This window comes from Hippopotamus amphibius, chromosome 1, assembly GCF_030028045.1.
Source record: "Hippopotamus amphibius kiboko isolate mHipAmp2 chromosome 1, mHipAmp2.hap2, whole genome shotgun sequence".
Taxonomy (NCBI): Eukaryota; Metazoa; Chordata; class Mammalia; order Artiodactyla; family Hippopotamidae; genus Hippopotamus; species Hippopotamus amphibius.
The window spans coordinates 117,423,361-117,446,638 of record NC_080186.1 but is presented as its reverse complement, the minus strand read 5'-3'; the positions used below and the strand labels follow the sequence as shown (position 1 = coordinate 117,446,638).

Below are 23,278 nucleotides of genomic sequence, written 5' to 3'. Positions count from 1 at the left end.
GGAGCTCCCATCCTGGGTCGGAGAGGTGCACGTGGCGCACTGGGGCTGCGTTTGAAGGCTGTGCCCGGTCGAGGCCGGCTCCGTGCAGATGGGGAGCTGCTTGTGCAGAAGGTGGGGAGCCCCAACCACACGGGCGCCACCGGTCAGCACGTAGCGTTGCTGCCACCTTCCCCCGATCGTGCACCCCGGACCCGCCTCTGCCAAGGCACTGACCCCGGCGCCCCCGGATCTGGGCGGGAGGTGGTGGGCGGGGAGGCGCCAGCCGCCGAGGGGAGGGGCGCGCGGAGGGGGCGGGCGGCCGGCGGGCGGCCCACCGTCCGTCGCGGCGCCGGGGACGCTCCCGCCGCGTCCGCTTCGTCCCCGGGAGTGTGGGCAGGGCTGTGCCGGGGCTTCCGTGGGCCCGGCCTCTCCCATTTCGGGAGGAAAAAAGCAGGGGAAGCCCCCGGCGCCCGCCGCCTCCGGAGAGCCACGGAGCCCCCGGCTGTGCAGGCGCTGAAGACGCGCTCGGGCGGGGCCCCGGTGCGTCGTGCCTGCCGCCGGCCGCGTCCGGAGCAGCGGCCCGCGCCCGCCCGCTCGGCGCCCCGAGCCCCCCGCCCCGGGCCGTAGGGGCCCCACCCTGCGGGGCGTGGGCGACGGCCGGCCGGGGACGAGCGGAGCAGCCGTCGCGGGGCCTCGCCGCGGCCTCCAGCGCCCCAGCGCCGGGGAATGCAGTGGCCCCCGGCCCCTGGCGCCTCTCCGTGTCTCAGCTGGGCCTCCTCGCTCGCCTGCTCCGCGGCCACGACGCTCCTAAGCCGCGCCGGCCGGGCCCCCCCCATGGCGGCCAAGTGGTTCAAGGAGTTCCCCCTGAACCTGAAGACCGTGTCGGAGCGGGCCAGGCCCGGCGGCGGGGGAGGCGGCAAACTGCGCAAGAACTCGGAGGCGGGCGGCGCGGGGCCCGCCCCGGGCAAGGGCCGCAAGAACTCGGCGGCCGAGCTGGGGAGCGGCCGGGCTGGGGTCGGCCCCCCTAAGGACAGCCGGCTGTCCCGGGACAGCCTGCAGGGTCTGATTCAGGCCGCGGCGGGAAAGGGCCGCAAGAACTCCCGCGCCACCGAGGAGGAGCCCCACCGGGGCGCGGCCAAGAGCTCCGGCTGCAGCACCTACATCAACAGGCTCATCAAGGTGGACGCTCAGGAGAAGAACGGGAAGAGCAGCTACCCCAGCGGCAGCAGTAGCGGCAGCAGTAGCAGCAGCAGCTCTTCCTCCGCGTCCTCTTCCCCTTCCTCCCTGGGCCCCGAACTGGACAAGGGCAAGATTATTAAGCAGCAGGACACGGTAAGAATACAACCTCGCTTGGACCACCTCTCCGCTGCTGAAGCAGATCGGTGGGGAGGGAGCATGGTGAACCCGCTGATACACTCTAGCGTTTTCATAGCTCAGAGAAAGTGAGGATGTAGTTACTCCCTCTAACATTTGATGACTCCTAAGCGACCATTTAAAATCGTTAGGTATTTCCTTTTTCAATCTTGAAAACTTCTCATTCTAGGGGAACTTGGCAGAAGTGTACTTTCCATTTAATTTTGTCATCAGTTTAGAAGAATAGGTGAATGAGACGATAGGGTGCTTTGTTAAATTTGACCCCCGTGTAGATGTGGTTTATTTTAATTTAGAAATCCAGGCTAATTGGCAGAGGTAGACTTGTGTATAACTTTTATCCTTATTGAGCATAACGAATGGTAACCTCTAAACTGTTCAAGGACTGATTTCAACTGCCCGCCTTCTCTGCTAGTTGGGAAGCTCTGTCATTCTTTGCACTTCTGCCCAGGAAAGGGCCTCTCAGTGCTTCACTAGCACCCCAAGATTACAGCCCTTTCATTCTTCCCATAAAAATTTGCTGTGCAGCAGCCACATAGGATAAGGGGCCCTGGGCTCTAAGGACTGGGGAGGATACAGTGTAGGACAAGGAAGTGCCCTGAAGGAAATTACAGATCAGGAGGGAAGGTGTTTCCTGCTTCTCACACACCAGAGGTTTTCTGGGTGCTGTCCAATGTGAGACAGTTAAGAAAAGGAGTGTGAACATGTGAAGAGACCCACTTCATTCTCACAGAACTGAGTTGGGGTTTTGTGTGTTTGTTTTTAAATCCACTCTTCTGTATGAAAAGGAGAGAGAGAAGCGCTCACACCCAGCTTTCAGACTCCAGCCCAGGTGATCACTTCCCTGACAGGAGAACTTTAATTTTCTCTTGCCCAGGTTTAAACATGTGGCCCACCTGGATGGAGTCAGGAGCGGTAGCACGTGCCATGTGTGTCTGCCTTGGCACTTCTATTTATTCCTCCACTTAGTCTGTCCACAGGTATTCACAGCACGCCCACCCCGATGCCAGACACTGCCGGGAGAGCTGTGGAAAGATGGCCAGCTCTCCCAGACATTAGTCAGTGGTCTCTCCGTGTGTTTAACTAGATCGTAAGCACCTTGCAGCCAAGCCCTGAGGGTCATGCTTCGTGCTCCTCGCTGTACCTTGGGGGTGTAGAACACGTGTCCAGACACGAAGAAGGGAGTGAGTGGTAATCACAGCCCTCTGCAGTGATTGCCCAGTTACTTTCATGGTCATTGCTTCTGGACGTCTGAAGTTTCTTAGGCCATCTCCTCCCAGGAAGAGGACTGTCATCCAGGCTCTCCCCTCCTCCTCACTTCTCCCTGCTTATCTGGCTTTTTCTGCCAGCTCCAGTGGTACTTCGCCATGAACTCTTTGGAGAGTTCTTTTATTTTTAAGGAGTTCTCTGCCTTCTCTTTAACTGGAATAAGTAGTTTATGTATACTACCCTAGCTGTTTGTTTGTGGGGCCACATTAGTAATAGGGGAAGTCCTGTGCTTTTTAAAAATGAATGTATCTTTTTTTCCCCATAAAATTCCCGTGAAACTTTTTCTCCCTGAGAAGCACCTGTCAAGCTCAGGCTCGCTAAGCTCCCACATTGTCACCCAGCTGCTGCAGAACAGAACTATTACACTCACACCACCATCCTGGGCACCTTCCTATTTTTGAAAGGATGGATGCTTTCTGTCACAAATACGGATCAAAACTTTATCTGATCGTAGCCTGTGAGAGTCAGTCTGCCTAGAAATTACTGAACCTAGAACTCCCACAATACTTTTTAGCTCTAACGTATTTCTTAGGCTTCTTATTATGAAGCCTGTCTCTTCAGAGCTGTTACAGATTCCTTGAGGACAAAAAGCAGGTCTTGGTCTTATTTTATTCCCTCTTGGTGCCTAACCAGTGCTGGTGGACGTTCAGTATCATTGGGTGATGGACCGACTTACCATGGCTATATTGCTCAACTAGTTGGCATTAAAAAAACCAAAATCATGGAAAAGGTAGTAGACCAGTTCATTTTTTTATGCTCTAAAGCCATAGACATCCTCCACCCACTGCCATCCATCCCTGCCCCACTTTCACCAGCAAATGCCGTATTGCTTGGGGAGAGAGAAGGAGGTAAAACGAGCCTTGGGAATAAGCAGGAGAGTTTAGATGGATCGTTGCTACCAAAATAAACCAGGTGTTTGTCCAGCTGGGTGGATAATAACATAATCAAGTGCAAAAGCTCTTCAGAACTGGTTGGAAATTTTGACGTCTTTTTGAGTCTGCAGCGTCTTAGTGCCTTTTTGATACCATTGTCACTCTGGTATATGGTAGTCCTTAGCAACTCCCCCGTCTGGTTCTTTTCCAGGTCATTATTTTAGAAGACTATGCTGACCCTTATGATGCTAAACGGACGAAAGGTCAAAGGGATGCAGAGAGAGTGGGGGAGAATGATGGTTACATGGAACCCTATGATGCACAGCAGATGATAACAGGTTTGTAACCAGGAGCTGCTTTATACAGACCGAAATCTCAGACTCACTTGGAACGTAGTAAAAAATAATCACCAGTGTGTCTTTGGGGAAGAGGGGCAAAGGGACTTTACCAGATCCTGCTGAGCGGAAGAAACAGAAATTAGACCCCAAACTGAAGTCAACATATCTAGTTAATCTCCTTTACGGTTTTGTGTCCTTCGGCTTTAGAATTTGTGGGGGTCTTTACAGTTTTTCTAATTCTATGCAAAATGTCACTTGTGAATTTGTCGATCTGCTCAGAACGTGATCTTCAGTTTTAAGATTATTTAAATACACTTCTTGGCCACTTTCAAAACTTTGACATCCAGAATGGGAGTCATAAAGCTGTACCAAGGGACTAACATATATGTAAAGGGTTTTAAGTTGTTAACAGATGCAGACATGAGGTGATCCTCTGTATTATAGTAGAAGATGGATTTCTCAACAAGCTCTACAACATTGTAGCAAAAAATTTAATTGCTAAGGAATGATTACTAATCACTGGCATGAGCCAAGCCACTCAAGGCAAACCTCCTAGAACCAAAGTCGACTACTCTTGTCACTTTTCAAGTCAGAATAATTCCAACTTGTGCGCTGAACAATCACTCTGTCGTTTTGTGGTGTCAAATTTTTCCCTTTTATTCGTAATTCTCTTAAGTATAAATAGTACTTAAAAATGTAGACTGATTCTTTAGATGTGAAATTTTAGAGTAAGTTATTTATTCACCTACTTTTCCTTAAAACAGTCTTTAATCTGTCACGAAAATGCAGTTTCTAAGTGCTGACTCAAGGGACCCTTGTTTGAATGTCGTGGGTTTCGTGCCTGGGAAAGGAGTAACTGGTCACACATTAAAGACTTGGCCTCTTCTGTTTAAAAACAGACTGAAAAGCTGTCAAGCTCAGGCTGCATAAGCATAGTCTCAGAAGAGTTGAGCGGGAGGGTCAGCGCAGCACCCTGGAAGGGTCGAGACAGGCTTCAGAGTGAGACCGAGCTGCAGCAGGAAAGCGCTGCTCTGCTTCCTGCCCTCTGCTTGCAGAGATAAGGCATCACATTTGGGGAGGGTGTACCCTGGCCAGGCTGTGACCCTGAAGGTCACTGGACTGTGACCTCTAATGAAATCTGTGAATGAAAGGAAGTGAAAATGAACTTAGTCAGAATTTTAAAAAATATCGGAGGCTTGAAAGGAATGGGGGAAAGATTTTCTTTTACATAAAACTGAGGGAAAAGATTTTCTTAAAAAAAATTAATGTTTTGTTTTGATCCACCTTTCTTTGTCCTTTGGTTTTTATTCCTCTCTTTAATTGGAGTAAGTAGTTTATCTATATTATCTGAGGTTTTTTTGTTTTGTTTTGTGGAACCACACTGATCATAGGGAAAGTGTTTTGCTTTTTAAAAGTGAATGTCTTCCCCCCCCCCATATAATCACCACAAAATCCTGAAACTAGGGGACGCTAATACTACCCCCTTGTTACAGGGTAGAAAATAAGATCAAAGAGATTTTGACTCTCCTGTGTTGGTAAGACTCTTTAAGAGACAGAGCAGAAATTAGACCCCAGATCTTCCCACTCCAGACTGGGTGGTCTGCTTTCTTCACCAAGCTGCCTCAGGGCACAGGTGAAATGATATATGCAAGAGCACTTTAACCTTTGCACATAAGCAAGCCATCTTTCCACTCAGACTCACAAGGAAAGTTGTATTTAAAAGTCAAAAGTTTGTATATAACTTGTTGCTTTTCCCCAAAAAATAAATAAATAAAATTTTAAAATTAAAAAAACTCAGTGTATAATATGAAATAAATGTAATAATAGTAGTATCTAGTATTTAATATTTGAGCATTTATTAAGTTGCAGGGTCTGTTTTAAACAATTTATGTGAATAAATGTATTTAGGAATACAAAATTAATTATTCAATTGGAGAATAAATTCAAATTTATTAAAAATTTAAATCACCAAATTTTAAGAATTACTAGCCTTTTTTCCTTTGCTCTTTTAAAAAATATCATATTGGTGAATTTTAAAAGGTTCTACATTTAAAATATATATTACAAAGCACCTTCTCAATTAATGTAGAGAATATACTTCTGATTCTACGCACAGGTTACACAGCTGGACAGAATAACAGGAAGTGGGTTTATCGGAAGCTGGGAATAAAAGATTTGCTACTGGGTGGATTTTTTTGTTTTTAAACTTTTTACTTTTTTTGTTCAGTTGCTCCCTGTGGGCTTGGTTGTCAAGTTCAAGTTCAGAAATATCTCATATTTCTTGAGAAATGTTAGGGATTTTTGTTTACAGCCATTTGGCGGGGGGGGGGGGGGGGGGGCACCACACAGCTTGTGGGATCTTAGTTCCCTGACTAGGGATTGAACCCAGGCCCTCGGCAGTAGAGTCCTAACCACTGGACTGCCAGGGAATTCCCAGGACTGCCTTTTTAATTCCTGTGAGGTGGGAGTCACATGCCTGATGTCAACCATATCTTGGGTGTACAGAACACTGTTCATGGTGGTATTTTGTAACAACCATCAAATATTTCCTCAGCATTTCTTTATCATGTACCAGGCCCTTTGCTGGGCTCTGGGCATCCAGGGAGTGAGATGTGCAGGTCCCATGTCCTTATGGACCTCACAACCCAAGGGGCAAACAGACCTAACAGAGCAGAAAATATGTCACTTAGCACTTAGCCATGAAGAGAATAAGAATCACTGTCCACCTCAGGGGACAGAGTAAGGAACAGAAATTAAAAGGCATTTATTACTTTCCTATGGCCAAGTAACTGTGAGATCCAGACCGTCTGGATTCCCCCCTTGCCCAAAACTTTGCTTTTAACTTTTAAAAGCTAAAGATTTATAAATTTATGAATAAATTCTCACTTAGATTTATCCAAAGGATTGTTCATAAAAAGATATGACAGTCAATACAAAGCAATATTAGTTTAAACCTGTTGTTGTTCTGCTAAATTTGTAGGAATGTTTTAGCTAAATAAGTAGCAGAAATATTCTACTTAATTTAGTATGATGAGTTTTCGCCACCAAATTAAAACAGTAGCATTGGGAGGGTCTTTAGAAGTTCCCTAAGAGGAACCCTCATTCAGCATGAGAATTCCTTCTGCAGCTGATACCACACAAGTTGAGCATCTACTATGTGCCAAGTTGGCAGATGACCTCACTAAATCCAACCGCCCTGTGTAGTGGGTGTTAGAAGCCTCCGTTTCACAGATGAAGAAACCAGGGTTCAGAAAGATGCAATCACTTGTCCAAATCATGCAGCTGGAGAGTGGGGATACCAGGTCATCCGCAGCCTTTTGTTGTAGTTACCGAGCTCCAGTCACAGTTTGTTTTTTTTATTTTTGCCTCCAAATGGTTTTATTGGTTGGTGTAAAGAGTCAAATCTGAAGGAGAACCTCATTTTTTCAGTCTCCATGTAAACAGTTATCCATTGTGGAAAAAATATAAATAGAAGACTTTTTGATTTATTTACTTTGTCTATATTTTGCTTGTTATGCTTAAGTTTCAGGACTTCTGAATTATATCTGCTTTTGTTCAGATATTTAGATTTATTCGATAGGAAAATATTAATTTTACATCAAAAGCTTACGCATCGATAAAAGATCCCTATTCCTGATTCGAAGAGAAACATATAGCCTTATGAGGCTCCAAGTTTGATGTTTTGAATGCATGAAGTGGATTAAGGGAAAAGGTACATTACAGAAATAGTAACTAACATTCTGCATGAAATCTTTAAGGCATAAAGTAAGATATGATAGAGAAAGCATGGGCTCTGGAGCCAGTAGTGAATGGCTCTCCCGCTGACAACTACACAGCCTCAGTTTATTCACCTGTGAAAATGGGCTGACACATCTTGCTGCGTTATGATGAAGCTCCACTGAGATGCAGGTGTAACCCACCTAATAGATGCATTCGTGGAACATATCACAATTATTTAGACACTCTGTAGAGAGAATTCCATTTTCAAAGAGAATTCTGAACAAGTATAGGGGAATATTAATTGCTAACTAGAATCAACTTAGCAAAAGAAAGTCTTAGTCTTCTGATGTTTTTAAATATAAATGGCATAATTATGTACAGCTAGAGTTGGGAATCGAGAGGGGAAAATTTTCAGCCCATGTTATGTATCTCGGCAACCAGTTGCAGATATGAACTGCTGCAGGTCAGGCCTCGGTTCAGCCCGTGGTGAAATGGGTGTTTATCTGCAGCCTGTTGGCTGCATTCTGTTGTCTGCCATGGTAAATGGCCTCTATCGGCAGAGCCAGGGCGTAGCTTCCTCTCGCCATTTCCTCCTTCTCAGGCTCGTTTCCTCTCGGAGCCAGCTCTGCACGTCAGGGGCTATTCTCCCTGCAGGAAGGGTCGGCTTGCAGCCCCGCAATTGTTTCTGTTTCTATGGCGCCTCAGGTTGGGGGCAGCCAGGTGCTGCAATGGACTGGAAGGTTACTCCCCTTGAAGGGGCAGATAGGCCCTGTGCTCAAGCCCTCTTTCCCCCCTAATTAAACATTGTTTAAAAAGATTATCATACTCTGCAGATTTTGCCCCATCCCAGGATCATCCTGGGAAGGAACATTCTCAACTGTATGCTTTCCAGTGTTTTTCCCAGAGCTCTGAGTGTGCACTATCTAAAATAGAAGGAATACTGAATTCCCTGGCGGTCCAGTGGTTAGGGCTCCACGCTCTCACTGTGGAGGGCCCAGGTTCGATCCCTGGTCAGGGAACTAAAATCCCACAAGCTATGTGGTGTGGCCAAAATAAAAAAAAAAAAAAAAAAAAAGGAAAAGAAATTATATATTTGGGACTTCCCTGGCAGTCCAGTGGCTAAGAATCTGCACTTCCACTGCAGGGGGCACGGGTTCGATCCCTGGTTGGGGAACTAAGATCTCATATGTGCCACGTGCAGCCAAAAAAAATAAAATAGAAGGACTACAAGGGCCTCATCTCCAAAGTAAAAACCCAAATACATGCGTAATAAGAACTCAAGATTCTAATCACTGTACATCGTTTTAACAGAAACTCATTGAAATTTCCTGTGAGCAGGACTCCTTCTATCTCAAGGTTGGAATCAGCTTTTTTCCCCGTTTTGTTCAACCGGGACAGAATGGAGGCAAGGACCTTGGGAAGGTTTCCCCAGCCTGTGCCAGTCTAAACTGAGGGTAAACTTAGGTTTTGATCAGAAACTTTAAAATTCTAAATTTGTCCTTTGAATTCCTTTGTGTTTTCTCTTTCCTAGCTCTGTAGAAGAGTTCTTTTTCAAAAATTCCAGCCTTATCGTCATTGAACCAAGCGCAGAGTGAGGTTTTTGTTTCTTATTTTCCATAACTCCATGTAGAATGAGCAATGAAGAAAAAAAGGCTGTTGATTGAAAGTCAGGAGGCTTGGACCAGAGATGCAGGAGACCTCAGACAACCCCAGGCACCTTCCTGGCCTGGGGCTGGAGAATGGTCCTTCTAGCTCTCACATTGGGATGTGGAGGTTTTCAGTACTAGGAGAACCCTTCTCTTTGGGCGGGGGCTAGCAGTGGCAAGATTAGCCCTGGAGAGCAGGAGGAACCGAGATGGGAACTAGGGAGACCCAGGCGGTATGGGAGTGCTTCTCAAGCTTCACTTCTTATTAGAATCACCTGGGGGAGCTTTCACACCTCTGAATCCCAGGCTCTACCCCAGCTCAATCAAATCAGGACCTGGGGTGATGGGACCCAGGCATGAGTATTTGTTAAACCTCCCTCAGGTGATTCTAATGCACTAGAACTGCACTTTTATAGGATTGGAGCCAGCCCCAATTAGCGGCCCTATCCAACAGAATGAGGGCCTCACCCTGCAAATAAATTTTGCCCCTTTGAATTGTGTCCTGATTTTAATAATTTTCCCCTAGAATGTTTCATTTGCTGCCCTTTCCTTGTTACAGAAGTCTTATGGAGTCTGTGATTCTTCTCTGTCGGGGGTCACCGTGCCGATTTTCAGTTCCCTGTAGAAAGTCTCACTTTCCTTTGTTTCTACAGCATTGTAAGTCTCCTGATCCTCTTCCTCCTCACCTGACCATTCCTTCTCAGTCTTCTTTGATGGCACCTCTTCTTCCATCCACCCTTCACGGAAGAAGTCCCACATTTTGCCTTTAATCCTCTTTCCTTTTCAGTCGGCCTCCTTTCTCTGGTGGAGAGAATTTTTCATTCTCACAATACCAACAGTGATCCATTTGTGAGTAACTCCTTGGCATGTACCTCTGACCTTCATCTCTCTGCTGAGCTCCAGATGCACACTGTCACCTGCCAGAAGTTTTAGACCTCCTTCCCCTCCCTCTCTCCTCCCATCCATCCATCCAACCATTATTTAGCACAACTGTTTCCTACAAAGTCAAACAAGACATGGGGGTCCCTGCCCTGGCAGTCTCCACCAGATTGGAAATACAACCACATCAACAAATCCATACACTGAGAGAAGTGCAAGGTGAGAGTGGGTTGGCAAAGCGGCGGCACCTGGGGGATGTGGGGCATCAGAGGAGAAGGTAGGCAGGAAAGAGGAGGAGATGCTAGGCTAGACTCCAAAGGATTGGAAGATCACCAGGCCACCGGTGGGCCTGAGACAGTGCAGTGTGCAGGGAACTTCAGAAGTTCTGTTTGGTTGGAACAAAGGATTGGATTTCCCGGGGGACAGGGATAGGGTAGTGTTGCGAGAAGGAAATGGAGAGGGTGGCAGCAATGTGACCACAGAAGGTGTCCCATGCCCTGCTGAGCAGTTTGCACTTTGTACGTAGACATTTGAGAGCTTATGGGGTGTTAAGTGATGAGATGAGATGTTTGCGTTTAGAAAGGTCCTCCTTCACTGTGACAGGGTGGACAGATTGAAGGCTTCCTCGTGGGCATTTAGAGGAACCGCAGCGTGACGCTTCTGTTAGCCTGTATCACAAGGTCTGGTTGTCCAGACTCTAGTCATCTCCGATTCTACCTGCCAAGGCCTCTGGGCCCTAGGCTGGTCAGTCCCCAGACGTTGCTGCTTCCTTCCCACTGTGGCTGGCTGGCTGGTTAGCTGGTGGTTGGTTGATTTGCATCAGGTTTTTTGCATCCATTTCTGTGCCTCCATTCAGACCCTATCTTTATTCTATCCTGTACACTGTGTTGGAGTTCTCTTCCAGCAAATCACAAGTGTAATTATTATTTCCTGTTTAAAAACTAGTAATGAAAAAAAAAAAAACTAGTAATGGTTCTCCACAATATGAACTTTTTAATTCTGGCTTTTAAAACTCCTGCCCTTTCGTGCTTGTCCTGCCTACTTTTCCAGCTTCTTCTCCCACTACCTCTCTCCTCTCCTGGCCTTCTGTCCTTTGAACTTCTCTCTCGATTCCCCGTGATGGGAGCAAGCCCTTTCTGGTTCCCACCTCCATATCTTCACTCATGCAGCTTCCTCCACTGGAAATGACCTTCTCTATCAAAGTCAATGCATCCTCCATTTCTCTTCAACTTGGAGTCATTCCAAGTTAGGTGGCTAAGAGTATGGCTTCTAGAGCCCAACTTCCCGCTTTTGAATCCAGGCTTTGCACTTGCAGGTTTGGGCAATTTCCTTAAACTCTCTGTGCTTCAGTTTTCTCTTCTGTAGTATGGGGAACTAATGGTACCCACCTCAGAGGGTGGTTGTGAAAATTACAATGCACTTAGAAAAATGCGTGATGCAATAGTACACTATTGCTAACTGTTCGCTCTTGAGATATTATTTTTGTTGTTTTTCCCCCAACTCCTCTTTTACTATTATTTATTCTGTCGTTGTTACCCTGTTAAGTATTACTTGTGAATGTGTCACTATGTCGAAACCACTTAGAAGTCAGGATCTCTGTCTAATGCACGTAAATACCTTCCCTCAGTGTATGTGGCCCAGTGCTTGAATGTAGTAAACACTCAATTTTTATTAAAATACTTTGATCTCAGCTTCCTAACAAGACGTAAATACTTTGAAGGTGAACCATACACAAGACGAGACAGGGGGACCAGGAGCTGTGGGGCAGGTGGCCCTGAGGCCACGTCTCTCAAACTGCACGTGGCCCCAGAGGCAGGCCTCTTTGGTTGTGATGCTCTAATTGTTGAACTTGATCCCATTATCTGGCTCAGGCGACTGATGGGGAAGAAGTTGTAGGGCCCTTTGCCCCAGCTGGGCAGTCATCAGTCCAGTAAGGAATAACCCAGGCGTTCTCGGCCACCTTCAACCAGACAGACCATCGGGTTAAGCGGTAGCTGGGTTCATCACCCGGCTTCCATAGTATCTTTGCTTCAAGAGTATTGTGAACGGTGTGTGTTTTTCAGAAATCAGACGACGGGGTTCCAAGGACCCCCTGGTGAAGGCTCTGCAGCTGCTCGACAGCCCCTGTGAGCCGGGGGAGAACGGCACGAAGCCCGAGGCGCTGGCCAAGAGACGCAGCTCCAAGGAGCTGCTGGGAAAGCCGCCGCAGCTGTACGACACGCCCTACGAGCCGGCGGCCGAAGCGGGGCCGGAGCGGAAGGCGCGGCTGCCCCAGGACGGCCACGGCCGCCTGCCCCAGGACGACGAGAGGCCGGCGGCCGAGTACGAGCAGCCCTGGGAGTGGAAGAAGGAGCAGATCGTGCGGGCGCTGTCGGGTGAGGGCTGGGTCCGCGCCCCCGCTCCCGCCTGCCCTCTGCTTCCCTGATGGAAAACCCCGCCCGCCCGGGCACTGCAGCCAAGGCGCTTTTCTTTATGTTCCTCGACTGCAAGTCTCTCTTCCCAAGAAATCTAATGATACGGGGAAACGAGAGTTTGGCTATGGTTGGAAGACCAGGACTGAAAAGGAGCCTTTAATGTTGCATGTATCCTGTATCCTTCTGGGCATCTTTACTTTCCTTTATCTTGGCAGTATGCGACTGTTTGGGAAATGCCTTAAATCACTATTGAAAAACCTTATCTAATCACCACCACAGCTATCAAATTGAGAGCAGCTTTTTCTCTTTTACTTGGTGCTATTCCTCGGACCTGTTAAAATCCGTGTTTATAAGATGCCAGTAGTGGAGCAAATGGATTACAGGAGAGGTGGTTGGTAAGCTGGAGGAAGCTAGCTTTTTTTTTTTCCTGTCGAAAATCCTCCTAAAGGAATCAATTCTTCAAGTGTGAATTTTTTTTAATAACTTAAGAGGAGGTTGATAAGTAGATTGTCAATAGATATTAAAGGTAATTCTCCCTCCTGCTTCTCCCAGTACATAGTTTTTCTACTTAACTGGCCACCTAATTTCTTTTGCCTTTGACTTTAAAAGTTAGGGATCTCTGGTCCCTCTAACAGTAAAACTATGTTTTTGATTAAAAGTATAATCAATGTAAGGAATTCCCTGGCGGTCCAGTTGTTAGGACGCTGTGCTGCCACTGCAGGGACCACGGGTTCAATCCCTGGTCAGGGAAGCAAGATCCTGCAAGCTGTGCAGCCAAACAAAAAGTATAGTCAATGTAGAGGGTAAACAGAGAAGGTAATTTGTTTGATAGCAAACATCGAGTCAGGTTTTCTTTTTTTGTGCTTTAATTTTTTTATATAATTTTATTGAAATATAGTTGATTTACAAGGTGTTAATTTCTACTGTACAGCAGAGTGATTCAGTTATACATTTATTCTTTTTCATATTCTTTTCCATTGTGGTTTATCACAGGATATTGAACATAGTTCCCTGTGCTCTACAGTAGGACCTTGTTGCTTATCCATCTTATATATAATAGTTTGCATCTGCTCATCCCAAACTCCCAATCCTTCCCTCCCCCACCCCGAAGTCAGTTTTTGTTTTATTTTAGAATTGTTTTCCACAAATCTCTACTGGGCACCTGCTACTGTGCTAGATGTTGCTCATTTTATCTCTTTATCTTCTATCCAACCTAGATGTCATAGCTTTTTTTTTTTTTAATTATTTATTTATTTTTGGCTGCATTGGGTCTTCGTTGCTGTGCGCGGGCTTTCTCTAGTTGCAGAGAATGAGGGCTATTCTTCGTTGTGGTGTGCGAGCTTCTCATTGCAGTGGCCTCTCTTATGGCAGAGAACAGGCTCTAGGAGCATGGGCTTCAGTAGTTGTGGCACACGGGCTTAGTTGCTCCTGGGCATGTGGGATCTTCCCAGACCAGAGATTGAACTCATATCCCCTGCATTGGCAGGAGGATTCTTAACCACTGCACCACCAGGAAGTCCCTGTCATAGCATCTTTTTTTTTTTAAGCTCTTTATTGGCATATAATTGCTTTGCACTCTTGTACCAGTTTTTGAGGTACACCAAAGTCAATCAGCTGCATTTATACACACATCCCCATATTCCCTCCCTCCCACGACTCCCCCCCACCCTCCCCATCCCGGCCCTCTAAGACATCATCCATCATTGAGTTGATCTCCCCTTGTTATACAGCAACTTCCCACTGGCTGGCTGTCCCACAGTTGGTAGTGTATATACGTCTATGCTACTCTCTCACTTCGTCCCAGCTTCCCCTTCGCCCCCCGCCCCCCCAACCTCATGTCCTCCATGTCATAGCATCTTTGAGGCACTATTAGTAGTTTCTTTCTATTTCTGAGTTGATTTTTCTCTTTATTATTTCATACTGAAAACTTCATTTGGTTTCATAGGATGATATACACTCTTGCAGGGAGTGATTACCTATAACTCTGTTTAGTCTTTTATTCTAAATATACCAAAACGAAGAGTTTTTTTTTAAGTACATGCTGAAGGGACTTTCCTGGCGATCCAGTGGTTAAGACTTCACCTTCCAATGCAGGGGGTGCAGATTGGATCCCTGGTCAGGGAGCTAAGCTCTCACATGCCTCACAGTCAAAAAGCCAAAACATAAAACAGAAGCAATATTGTAACAAATTCAATAAAGACTTTAAAAATGGTCCACATCAAAAAAAATCTTTAGGAAAAAAAAATACCTGCTGAAATATGCTAGAGTGGTTTCCTCCCATATTCTAACATGGTTCTACGTTAATGAATATCTTGCAGGAAAAGTGGCCGCATGTGGATACTAGCAGTATGATCAGATATCAAAGAGCAGGAGCTCTGCTCTCCCAGGGCCTTCTGCAGTGTATTTTAGCTCCAGTTAAAGAGGGGGAACACTGCTTTCCTAAGAGGAGGCAGACAAGGTCTTTTCTTTGAAGTTTACTGGGGTCACCTCAGTGGCCTCTGATGGAACCTTCCTTCCAGTTCAGTTTGAAGGCTCTGAGCGACCTTCCATCAAGGAGGAGACAGTGAGGCAACACCACCGACAGAAGAGCTGGACCCAGAAGATCTTGAAGCCAGCCCTCTCTGACCACAGTGAGGGGGAAAGAGTGGACCCTGCCCTGCCGCTGGAGAAGCAGCCGTGAGTCTCCTCCACAGACACATATAACACACGATGGCTGGGAGCTCGTTGGGAGCCTCGGTGGGGACACACTGGCCCATTTTACATGATTCTTTTTGGTGCTGAATACTTGTCTGGGTGGGGCTTATCAGTGAAAACCCATTTTCAAGGAAGTCCAGTGCATTTGTGCAGAGGGGGAAATGCACTGCATCCCAAGAACCTGATCTCCAATTCCATCCCCCTGTATAGAGTGAAAACTCTGTAAATGACACTAGCCTTGTTAACTCCCACTTGGGTGATTGATAGGTTTTGTGATTCAGGAGTACCCCAATCCCATTTCGTCTGTTTTGAATGGGAAGCAGGATCTAGTCCAGGCTGTTGCACTTTCACCGGAAGTGCATGTCAAATAATGCTTTATGGAATGAGGCCCTGTCTGTCCCCCGCCCCATTTTTCAGCTGGTATCATGGTGCCATCACCCGCGCTGAGGCTGAGAGTCGACTGCAGCCCTGCAAAGAAGCTGGGTACCTGGTTCGAAACAGCGAGTCAGGGACCAGTAGGTACTCCATTGCACTAAAGTGAGTATCAAAGCCTCCTGGGCTCTCCCTGTCTGGGTGCAGGAGTGGGGTGCAGACTTTCCTATCACAGGTAGATGACCGGGCAAAAAAGATATACTTTGAAGGTGGTTCACAGGGGTATGTATTGGCAGAAATTAAGATGCATTTGCTTGGACCATGGAATATGACATGCTCTGATCAGCATGCAGAATTGAGGGAATTCCCTGGCAGTCCAGTGGTTAGGACTTGGCACTTTCACTGCAGTGGCCCCAGGTTCAATCTCTGATTGTGGAACTAAGTTCCTACAAGCCACGTGGCATGGCCAAAAAAAAAAAGAATGCAAAATTGGTAGTGGGTAAGTGTCCCAGTATCTCTTTTGATAAAGAGAGTCCTATTTCATTAACATTGTACATTGATAAATTTCTGCCTTACATTACATGATCTAAAGTAGGTCCTCTGAGCAGAGAAATAATTCCTGATAAAAAGAATAATTTCTTACAGGATAGTTCAGTGGTTCTTTTATTCCCTAGTGTTTGGGACTTTAATAAATCAGATCCCTTGATTGTCAAAACGCCAACTGCAATTTTGGTACCAGTTTCTGCTGGTGAAGAGGGAAACACTGCCTTGCAATGACTCCCCTGCCCAACTGTACACAGAACATTCATTTTTGCCCGGTAGGCCTGGTGGAGCTGGTGTCATGGAAATTCTCGTTGCTCTGTGGGTTCAGTGGTGCTATATTGGAGAATCATTGTCAAGGGCCCTAACAGCATTTCCTTCCTGAGGAAGCTGAGCCCCTGCAGCTGAAACAATCAGACTGGAGGGGACAAGAGGTTGGGGGGGGAGCAGCATGGCTCAGAAAACGGGATAGGCCACCAGATACACAATACCAGGAATAGCTTTGCTGTGTTCCTGAAACTGGTACTCGTGGATTAGATCTTTGAGCCTTCAGTGCCAGCTGTCATTATACACAACCAGGAACAGTCCTTCCAGATTGGGGGGGTAGGGGTGGGGGAGGAAACCGTTTTATTATTATTATTATTCTTAATGTGTTCTTTGGGGAGGAAAGGAGGAAACCTTACACATGTCCTTTTACCCGTGACAAAGAGGGTGAGTTTAAACCTCTCCTTAGTGGTCTCATACTTGGGCTTAAGCACTCGTTTGTCAATTTGGGGGCCAGGAGGGACTGGGCATTTTTTTTTTTTTCTTTTTGGTCCAGTGCCTGATGACTTGTGTGTATTAAGGGTAAACAACCCAAGGATGACAGATATTTAGCTGAGGGCTGTGAAGCTCTGAGAGCTCCGCTGGAGTGCTGAATGCATTTCTGTCTGTATATAACAGTTCCAGGAATTGATGGGAACCTGCTCGCCTGTGAATCTGGCTGGGATTGTTTTCAGTGGGGAGGGATCCCTCTGCTCACTCATTCATGTCTTCTCCTCGATTTTGGTTTTGTTCCAGGACTAGTCAAGGATGTGTGCACATCATAGTGGCTCAGACCAAAGACAACAAGTACACCCTGAACCAGACGAGCGCTGTCTTTGACAGCATCCCAGAAGTGGTACACTATTATTCCAATGAGAAGCTGCCTTTCAAGGGGGCAGAACATATGACCTTGCTCTACCCTGTGCATAGCAAGCTGCACTAAGGTTCAGCCACCAAAAGCCCCAGCGGGGCCTCTCACACCTAGGAGGGCATCAGCACCCAACCAGTATCTCAGGGGACAAGGCTGGACTGCACCATAGTATTTGGGAGGAAGCGGGACGCTTCATTTAGGAGTCAAAAAGTCTTCGGCATTGAATCCATTCCGTGACACTTGGTTACTGACCTGTCCCTTTTCTCCTTGCTAAATAGTTCTGCAATGAGAAACCGTAATTTACCAGTTGTCTCCACTCTCTGGAGTAGGGTGTTCTATTTGGGGCGTGATGCTCAGGAAAGGTAAGTCAGGAGTCCAGGAGTATTAAGATTCTCCAAAAATGTGCTAGTTGTTCCCTGGAATACCGGGCATCCAAACAAACCAACAAAAAATGCACTTGGCTTTTACATAAGACAACAAAAAATGATCATGTGGACCCAAAGAGCGTGTAATATAGGACCCCTTCTTGGGGAAAAGCATGAACAGTGGAAAATAAGTAAATAGTGGGCACTTTGGAAACAGTTATATTTCTCTCTCGAGGGTCCTAGTTCAGCTCCAGAGTCCATAAAAATTCACAGCTTTAGGGTCTGGCAAAAGGATTGTTTTGTCAGTCAGCCTTCTAAGAAAGTTTGTGTTTTCTCAGTTTCTGTGGACTTTTCCAGCAAATCAGTAATGTAAGCATAAATAAGAAGGGTGATGCCCCTGATTTAAGAATCACCAGTATAATTAAGCATTGGCAGCATTACCATAATTCTGAATTACAGAATTAAATACACAATGAAGATTTCATTTCTGATTTTTAACGAATCTGAAAATTTTACAAAGTTCAACAACTGTTTTCTTATTGGATAATTATACAGAACTTCTGATATCTTTTGTTTCATCTTTGTTCATTTTAGTTATTGGAAACATTTTTTAATTTCTATCCCTAAAATTGGATTTGCTTTGTATTTTAGAATAATTTAAAAAAACTATATATAGATAGGGAATTCCCTGGCAGTCCAGTGGTTAGGACTCCACACTCTCACCACCCAGGGCCCGGGTTCAATACCTGGTTGTGTATTGATCCCACAAGTCGTGCAAAATATATATATATATATATATACACACTCTAGGATATGATTGTGTGAACTGGGTCTCTAAAACCTGCAAAGTTTCTCTCACGCCGTACAAAGCAGACTGGTTTGCACTGTATAAAGATATTTTAAAAGACTGACATTTTCTCTAACGGCTATTGCTTAAAGATATTAAAATAATTTTCATAGTATCATTATCTTTATGATTTATCATGAACTTGTATTGCCAATGTACTTACTGTGAAAAAAAAAAAAAGTGGGAATGGCATACTGTGAGAAGGCTACAGTGAGTGGCTCTATAATTACAACTGAGCAGATGTTTCTGTATTCTGGGGTTTGTAATTTGGTTCTCGAAACTGGTCCAGATGCAAATGTGCTGACTGTCATCAATGAAAAGTTAACTTTTGTAAGTAATGTTAAATACACAAAAAAAGTTGATTCGGTTAATTTTTAGGAAAACGTATCCTTCTAGTTATTAGTTATCATTTTACTATTTTGATTTAGAGATTAGTTAATATTTACTTCTTTACTCGGTTAAAATTGTAGCCAAAGAGTCGTGTGGTCTTTGTTTTTAAAAATTTGAAAGGAACTTTTCCTCACTGGATCTCAAAGATTTTATTAATCAAAAATGTTCTGTTTTTTAAGTACCGATAGAATTTTTTAATGTATTGTTTTATGTACTATATCTTTAGTACAAGGTTTTTTTTTTTAATTTTTAGCATTCGTAGTTCCAGTTCCATTCAACAAATATTTATTATCTTCCATATACAAATCATTCATTCTGTTAAACATATTTTCAGTTCAACATTCTAGAAATGAAACCTTATTTTTTACTTAAACTTATTCTACAAAGGAAATACAGCAGTTATCCTAATTTTAGTAAATGCTGAAAGCTTTGTAAAATTTTTCTTTGTGCACTAAATGATTTTTGGCCCATACCCAGCCACTGTGATGAATGTAATAATGAAATAACATTTTGAAAGCAGACCTGATACGTTATTTATTGAACTATCATAGGCTCAGTATTGTGCTTTCTCTATACTGTTTTTCTGTGACAGTCATGCTGTTTTCTTTATATAATTAAAAGTGGTGATGTGGAGTTTATATATAGTCCAGTTTCTTCACAATTGTACAGGAGGTTGCAATAAGAAGAAATATAGTAAATTAGTAGAAGGGGGAGTAAGCTACTATTTTCTTCTTAAGGTTGTGACACAAGCTGACAAAAGCCAGGGAACTCACAGCTGGGTAGTGGCACAGAGTACCATATGTTCTAAAAACAATTAGGCTCAGCAGGGTTTCCCGAATGGCTTCCTTGTTAAGCCTCCAGGGCCAGCTGATCTGAAGCCCTGTGACAGGTCTCCTCTCTGAGCTCTAAATGCTTGTGCGTTTTATCATTTTGTCTCGATACAGGTATTTTCCTGTGGTCTTCGTTCTTTTGAGTTCATTCAGTCTCCCAGAATATTTTCTGATTCTTTCTGGAGAGAATAATGTCTTCTAGCAAATCTGCATTCATTCGCTTTGAATTTTAGCACCCATAGAGCTTCCTACAACTGTTCCTTCCCCTTTATCACACCTCCTTTTTAAAAAAAATGCTCTGCTCCAGGTTAAAAGATGAGTTTATTTCATTGGCTTATTTCAGACCTATAAGAACAGAGGGTAAAGGAACATTTCTATTTACTTTGCTACCATAGCTGTTTCTGTCAGGATGGATTTCAACCACTGGAGGTGGTGTATTTAAATAAATAGCAATAAGCAAACATACTCCAATAAAAATTAATTTAAAAAATAAATAAATACCATGGGGGAAAAATAAATAAGTAGGAATAAAATAATGGAGAAATGTTAATATATGTACGAAAAGATAAATGCTGATATGCCTGCTCTGTCCTGGGGACGGAAGGGTCCTTTTCGTTATCCAAAGTACTTCCTTAAGAGTCATATTTAAAAAGAGCCTTTAGTCTTATCTGTTCAAAGTCTCCATGCTTTGCCGAATTGTTACTCATTTATTGGCCTCTGCAACGGGATGGGGAGGTGGGCAGATAAATGCATAGAGACAGCCAGAAGTTTTTGAGATGGTGGGAAAATAGTCCTGATTTATTAATTGGGTCATTTTACTGTCATTAGTCTGTTAATGGCCACTGTTAGTGAAAAAATCTTAATTCAGAACAACCGAGCATTTGAGACATGCTTCAAGTTGCTTTTTAAATGAGAGTAGCCTTTCTCTTCTATTAAAATGTCCTTTTTTAGTCAAAGGTTAATGGCTCATTTTTCCTTCCGTCTAGGGGGGATGTTTCATTTCCCTTCTCTCCTCATCCTTTTAATACTTAGCGGAATTTATTTGATACCTTTCTCACAGATGTCTCATTCATTTGCCTCTTCTTTTCCATAACCAGCACTATTTTGGCCTTATGATCTCTCTAGAATCACTCTTCTTTATTGTTGTCTCCAATTTTTGTACCCCATTAACTTGCACTTGGAGAAACTTGGCCTGCAGTGAACCTTCATTTATCCTCCTTAATTTCTGACACTATAGAAAGAAAACGATGGTGTGTTACTGCCATCTAATGGAGAGAAAGAAAACTGCAGTGGGAAAACAAAGCGCATTTAGGGCAGGGTTTTCTGAAGGATTTCTGATACAGTCCTTAGCAAGAAAATGATGACACAGCAGTTGCCATCTTGAAATCTGCCCTTTCCTGCGGAAAGGGTGACTTGCAACCTAATACAACCATCGTCACGAGGCCCCTGGACTATGGCTGGATCATGTCGTGGAGAATCTGAAATGTTAATGAATGTGCTGGCAACAGATCATGGAGACAAAGCATCTCATTTTGTCACGTTCTTAACCATTCAGTTATCCTGCCAGGGGGCCTTAACATTTTAATATCAACTAATACATAGTTTTAATTTTTGAGAATATTTGAAGATTGTATGTAATACAGGTGCCTATCTGTAGTGTTTAGTAATTTATATTATATCGGAAAGATTTTATGAAAATTTCTGGATGTATTGCAGTAGCCAATAGAAGCTGCATGCCCTCCTGAAGATTGGTTTACTATGAAATGTAACTTTAAATAAACATTATTCCAAGAAAACAAGTGTTTCTGCTTGAGTCAATTAGTTTTGAGAATCACCTGCCTTCATAAAAAACACCTGCTATAGCAGAGAGGGTCAAAAGTTTCATTTGCAATCATTGTTGATGAAATGTGTAAGCAAACCACAATTGAACATAACCAGCAGACGTCACCTTAATTATTTTTTTCTCAGTTCACCTTTAGAGCCCTCCTGTTACACGTTTTCCTTCCCAAATTAAACAGTAACACACTGAAGCTCTCCTCTTCCGTTTCCTCGGCTGTCTTCTTCCTGAGTAGGCAGATGTTATGTTTGTCCTTGTCCCTGACTAGGCGTCAGAGTTGTGGCCTTGCTTTTGTTTTTACCTTGGTTTGTTATTCATACAGATGCCCCCAGCCCATCCATGGGATGTGATGCTGTAATCTGTTGTGAATCTAAGTTTTTTAAACCTCTACCAGGTGATTTTGATACCCAGCCTGGGCTGAGAACCACCACTGGAAGCAACTCTTTAGAAACGCACAAATAAATTCATTTGAGATTCTAGAAGAAGGCTATAGTGTTGAGTCTTTTGCTATCAAAGTCTTAATTTCCATTGAACATTTATATAAATTGCCACCAGGTGGTATAAGTGCTTATTGTTTTTTCCCATCTGTGTTCACAGAAAAGGAAGTTTGCATTGAGAAATCTTCACCTCCCCCACATCGCCAGAGCAATTGAGTAATTGTTTTCAGAATTCAGGTTGAACACATGTTTACAAGAGCCCAGGGTTTGGTTTGTTGAGTGTTGGATTCTGACCCCGTGAAAGGTCAAAATATAAGTAATGAGAATGGCCTCTTGCTACACACCAGGTGTGCTCCTAAACACATGCCTTTCATGCTACATTATCTTGCTTTAATCCTCCACAATCCAATGAACCAGGTAGCCTCGTTTTTCAGATAAAGACACTGGGTCAGTCACATAGTAAGTGGTAGCCCAGATTGCAGCCCAGGTCTAATTCTGGAGTGGCTCTTAATTGCTGTACGTGGACAGGCATACCTCATATTATTGCACTTTAATGCACTTCACAGATACTGCGATTTTACAAGTTGAAGGTTTATGGCAACCTTGCATCAAGTAAGTCTATTGGTGCCATTTTTCCAGCAGCATCCTCTCACCTCCTGTCTCTGTGTCACATTTTGGTAATTCTCACAGTATTTCAAACTTCATTATTATATTTGTGATGGCGATCTGTGGTCAGTAACTTTTGATGTTACTGCTGTCATTGTTTTTGGGGCACCACAAACCATGCCCGTATACAACGGTGGGCTTAATAAATGTGTGTGTTCTGACAGCTCCACTGACTAGCCATTCCCCCATCCCCTGTTCAGGCCTCCCAATTCCCTGAGGCACAGCAATATTGAAATTAGGCCTATTGGTAACCCTACAATGACCTCTAAGTGTTCAAGCGGAAGGAAGAGTCTCTCACTTTAAGTCAAAACCTAGAAATGATTAAGCCTACTGAGGAAGGCGTGCCTAAAGCTGAGACAGGCCGAAAGCTAGGCCTCTTGCACCAAACAGCCAAGTTGTGAATGCAAAGGAAAGGTTCTTGAAGGAAATTAAAAGTGCTGCTCCAGTGAACACACAAATGATAAGAAAGTAAAACAGCCCTATTGCTGACGTGGAGAAAGTTTGAGTGGTCTGGGTGGAAGGTCAATCAGCCACACCACTCCCTTAAGCCAGAGCCTAATCCAGAGCAAGGCCCCAACTCTCTGCAGTTCTGCGAAGGCTGAGAGATGTGAAGTAGCTGCAGAAGAAAAATGTGAAGC

The 23,278-nt window shown here is 44.5% G+C and overlaps 1 protein-coding gene and 1 non-coding gene across 2 annotated transcripts; both read left to right on the top strand.

The window, feature by feature from the left end:
- The first annotated feature begins 378 nt into the window (after nucleotides 1-378).
- Nucleotides 379-21,487, top strand: SHE (Src homology 2 domain containing E). The gene is made up of 6 exons (XM_057725375.1): nucleotides 379-1,311; nucleotides 3,703-3,829; nucleotides 12,138-12,449; nucleotides 15,008-15,164; nucleotides 15,600-15,719; nucleotides 17,154-21,487. Exons 1-6 carry the CDS (start codon nucleotides 706-708, stop codon nucleotides 17,338-17,340), a joined length of 1,509 nt encoding a protein of 502 aa, XP_057581358.1. The 5' UTR covers nucleotides 379-705; the 3' UTR covers nucleotides 17,341-21,487.
- TRNAE-CUC (transfer RNA glutamic acid (anticodon CUC)) lies at nucleotides 8,496-8,568 on the top strand. The gene has a single exon. It is a non-coding gene; the product is annotated as a tRNA-Glu (tRNA).
- Nucleotides 21,488-23,278: the final 1,791 nt, after the last annotated feature.

What these genes read in the sequence shown, in the direction of transcription:
- SHE (XM_057725375.1), top strand. Translation starts at nt 706, where the DNA reads ATGCAGTGGCCCCCGGCCCCTGGCGCCTCTCCGTGTCTCAGCTGGGCC. An exon ending in CTGCCGCTGGAGAAGCAGCC is followed by an intron (nt 15,165 to 15,599) that starts GTGAGTCTCCTC and finishes CCCATTTTTCAG; the next exon opens with CTGGTATCATGGTGCCATCA. An exon ending in AGGTACTCCATTGCACTAAA is followed by an intron (nt 15,720 to 17,153) that starts GTGAGTATCAAA and finishes GTTTTGTTCCAG; the next exon opens with GACTAGTCAAGGATGTGTGC.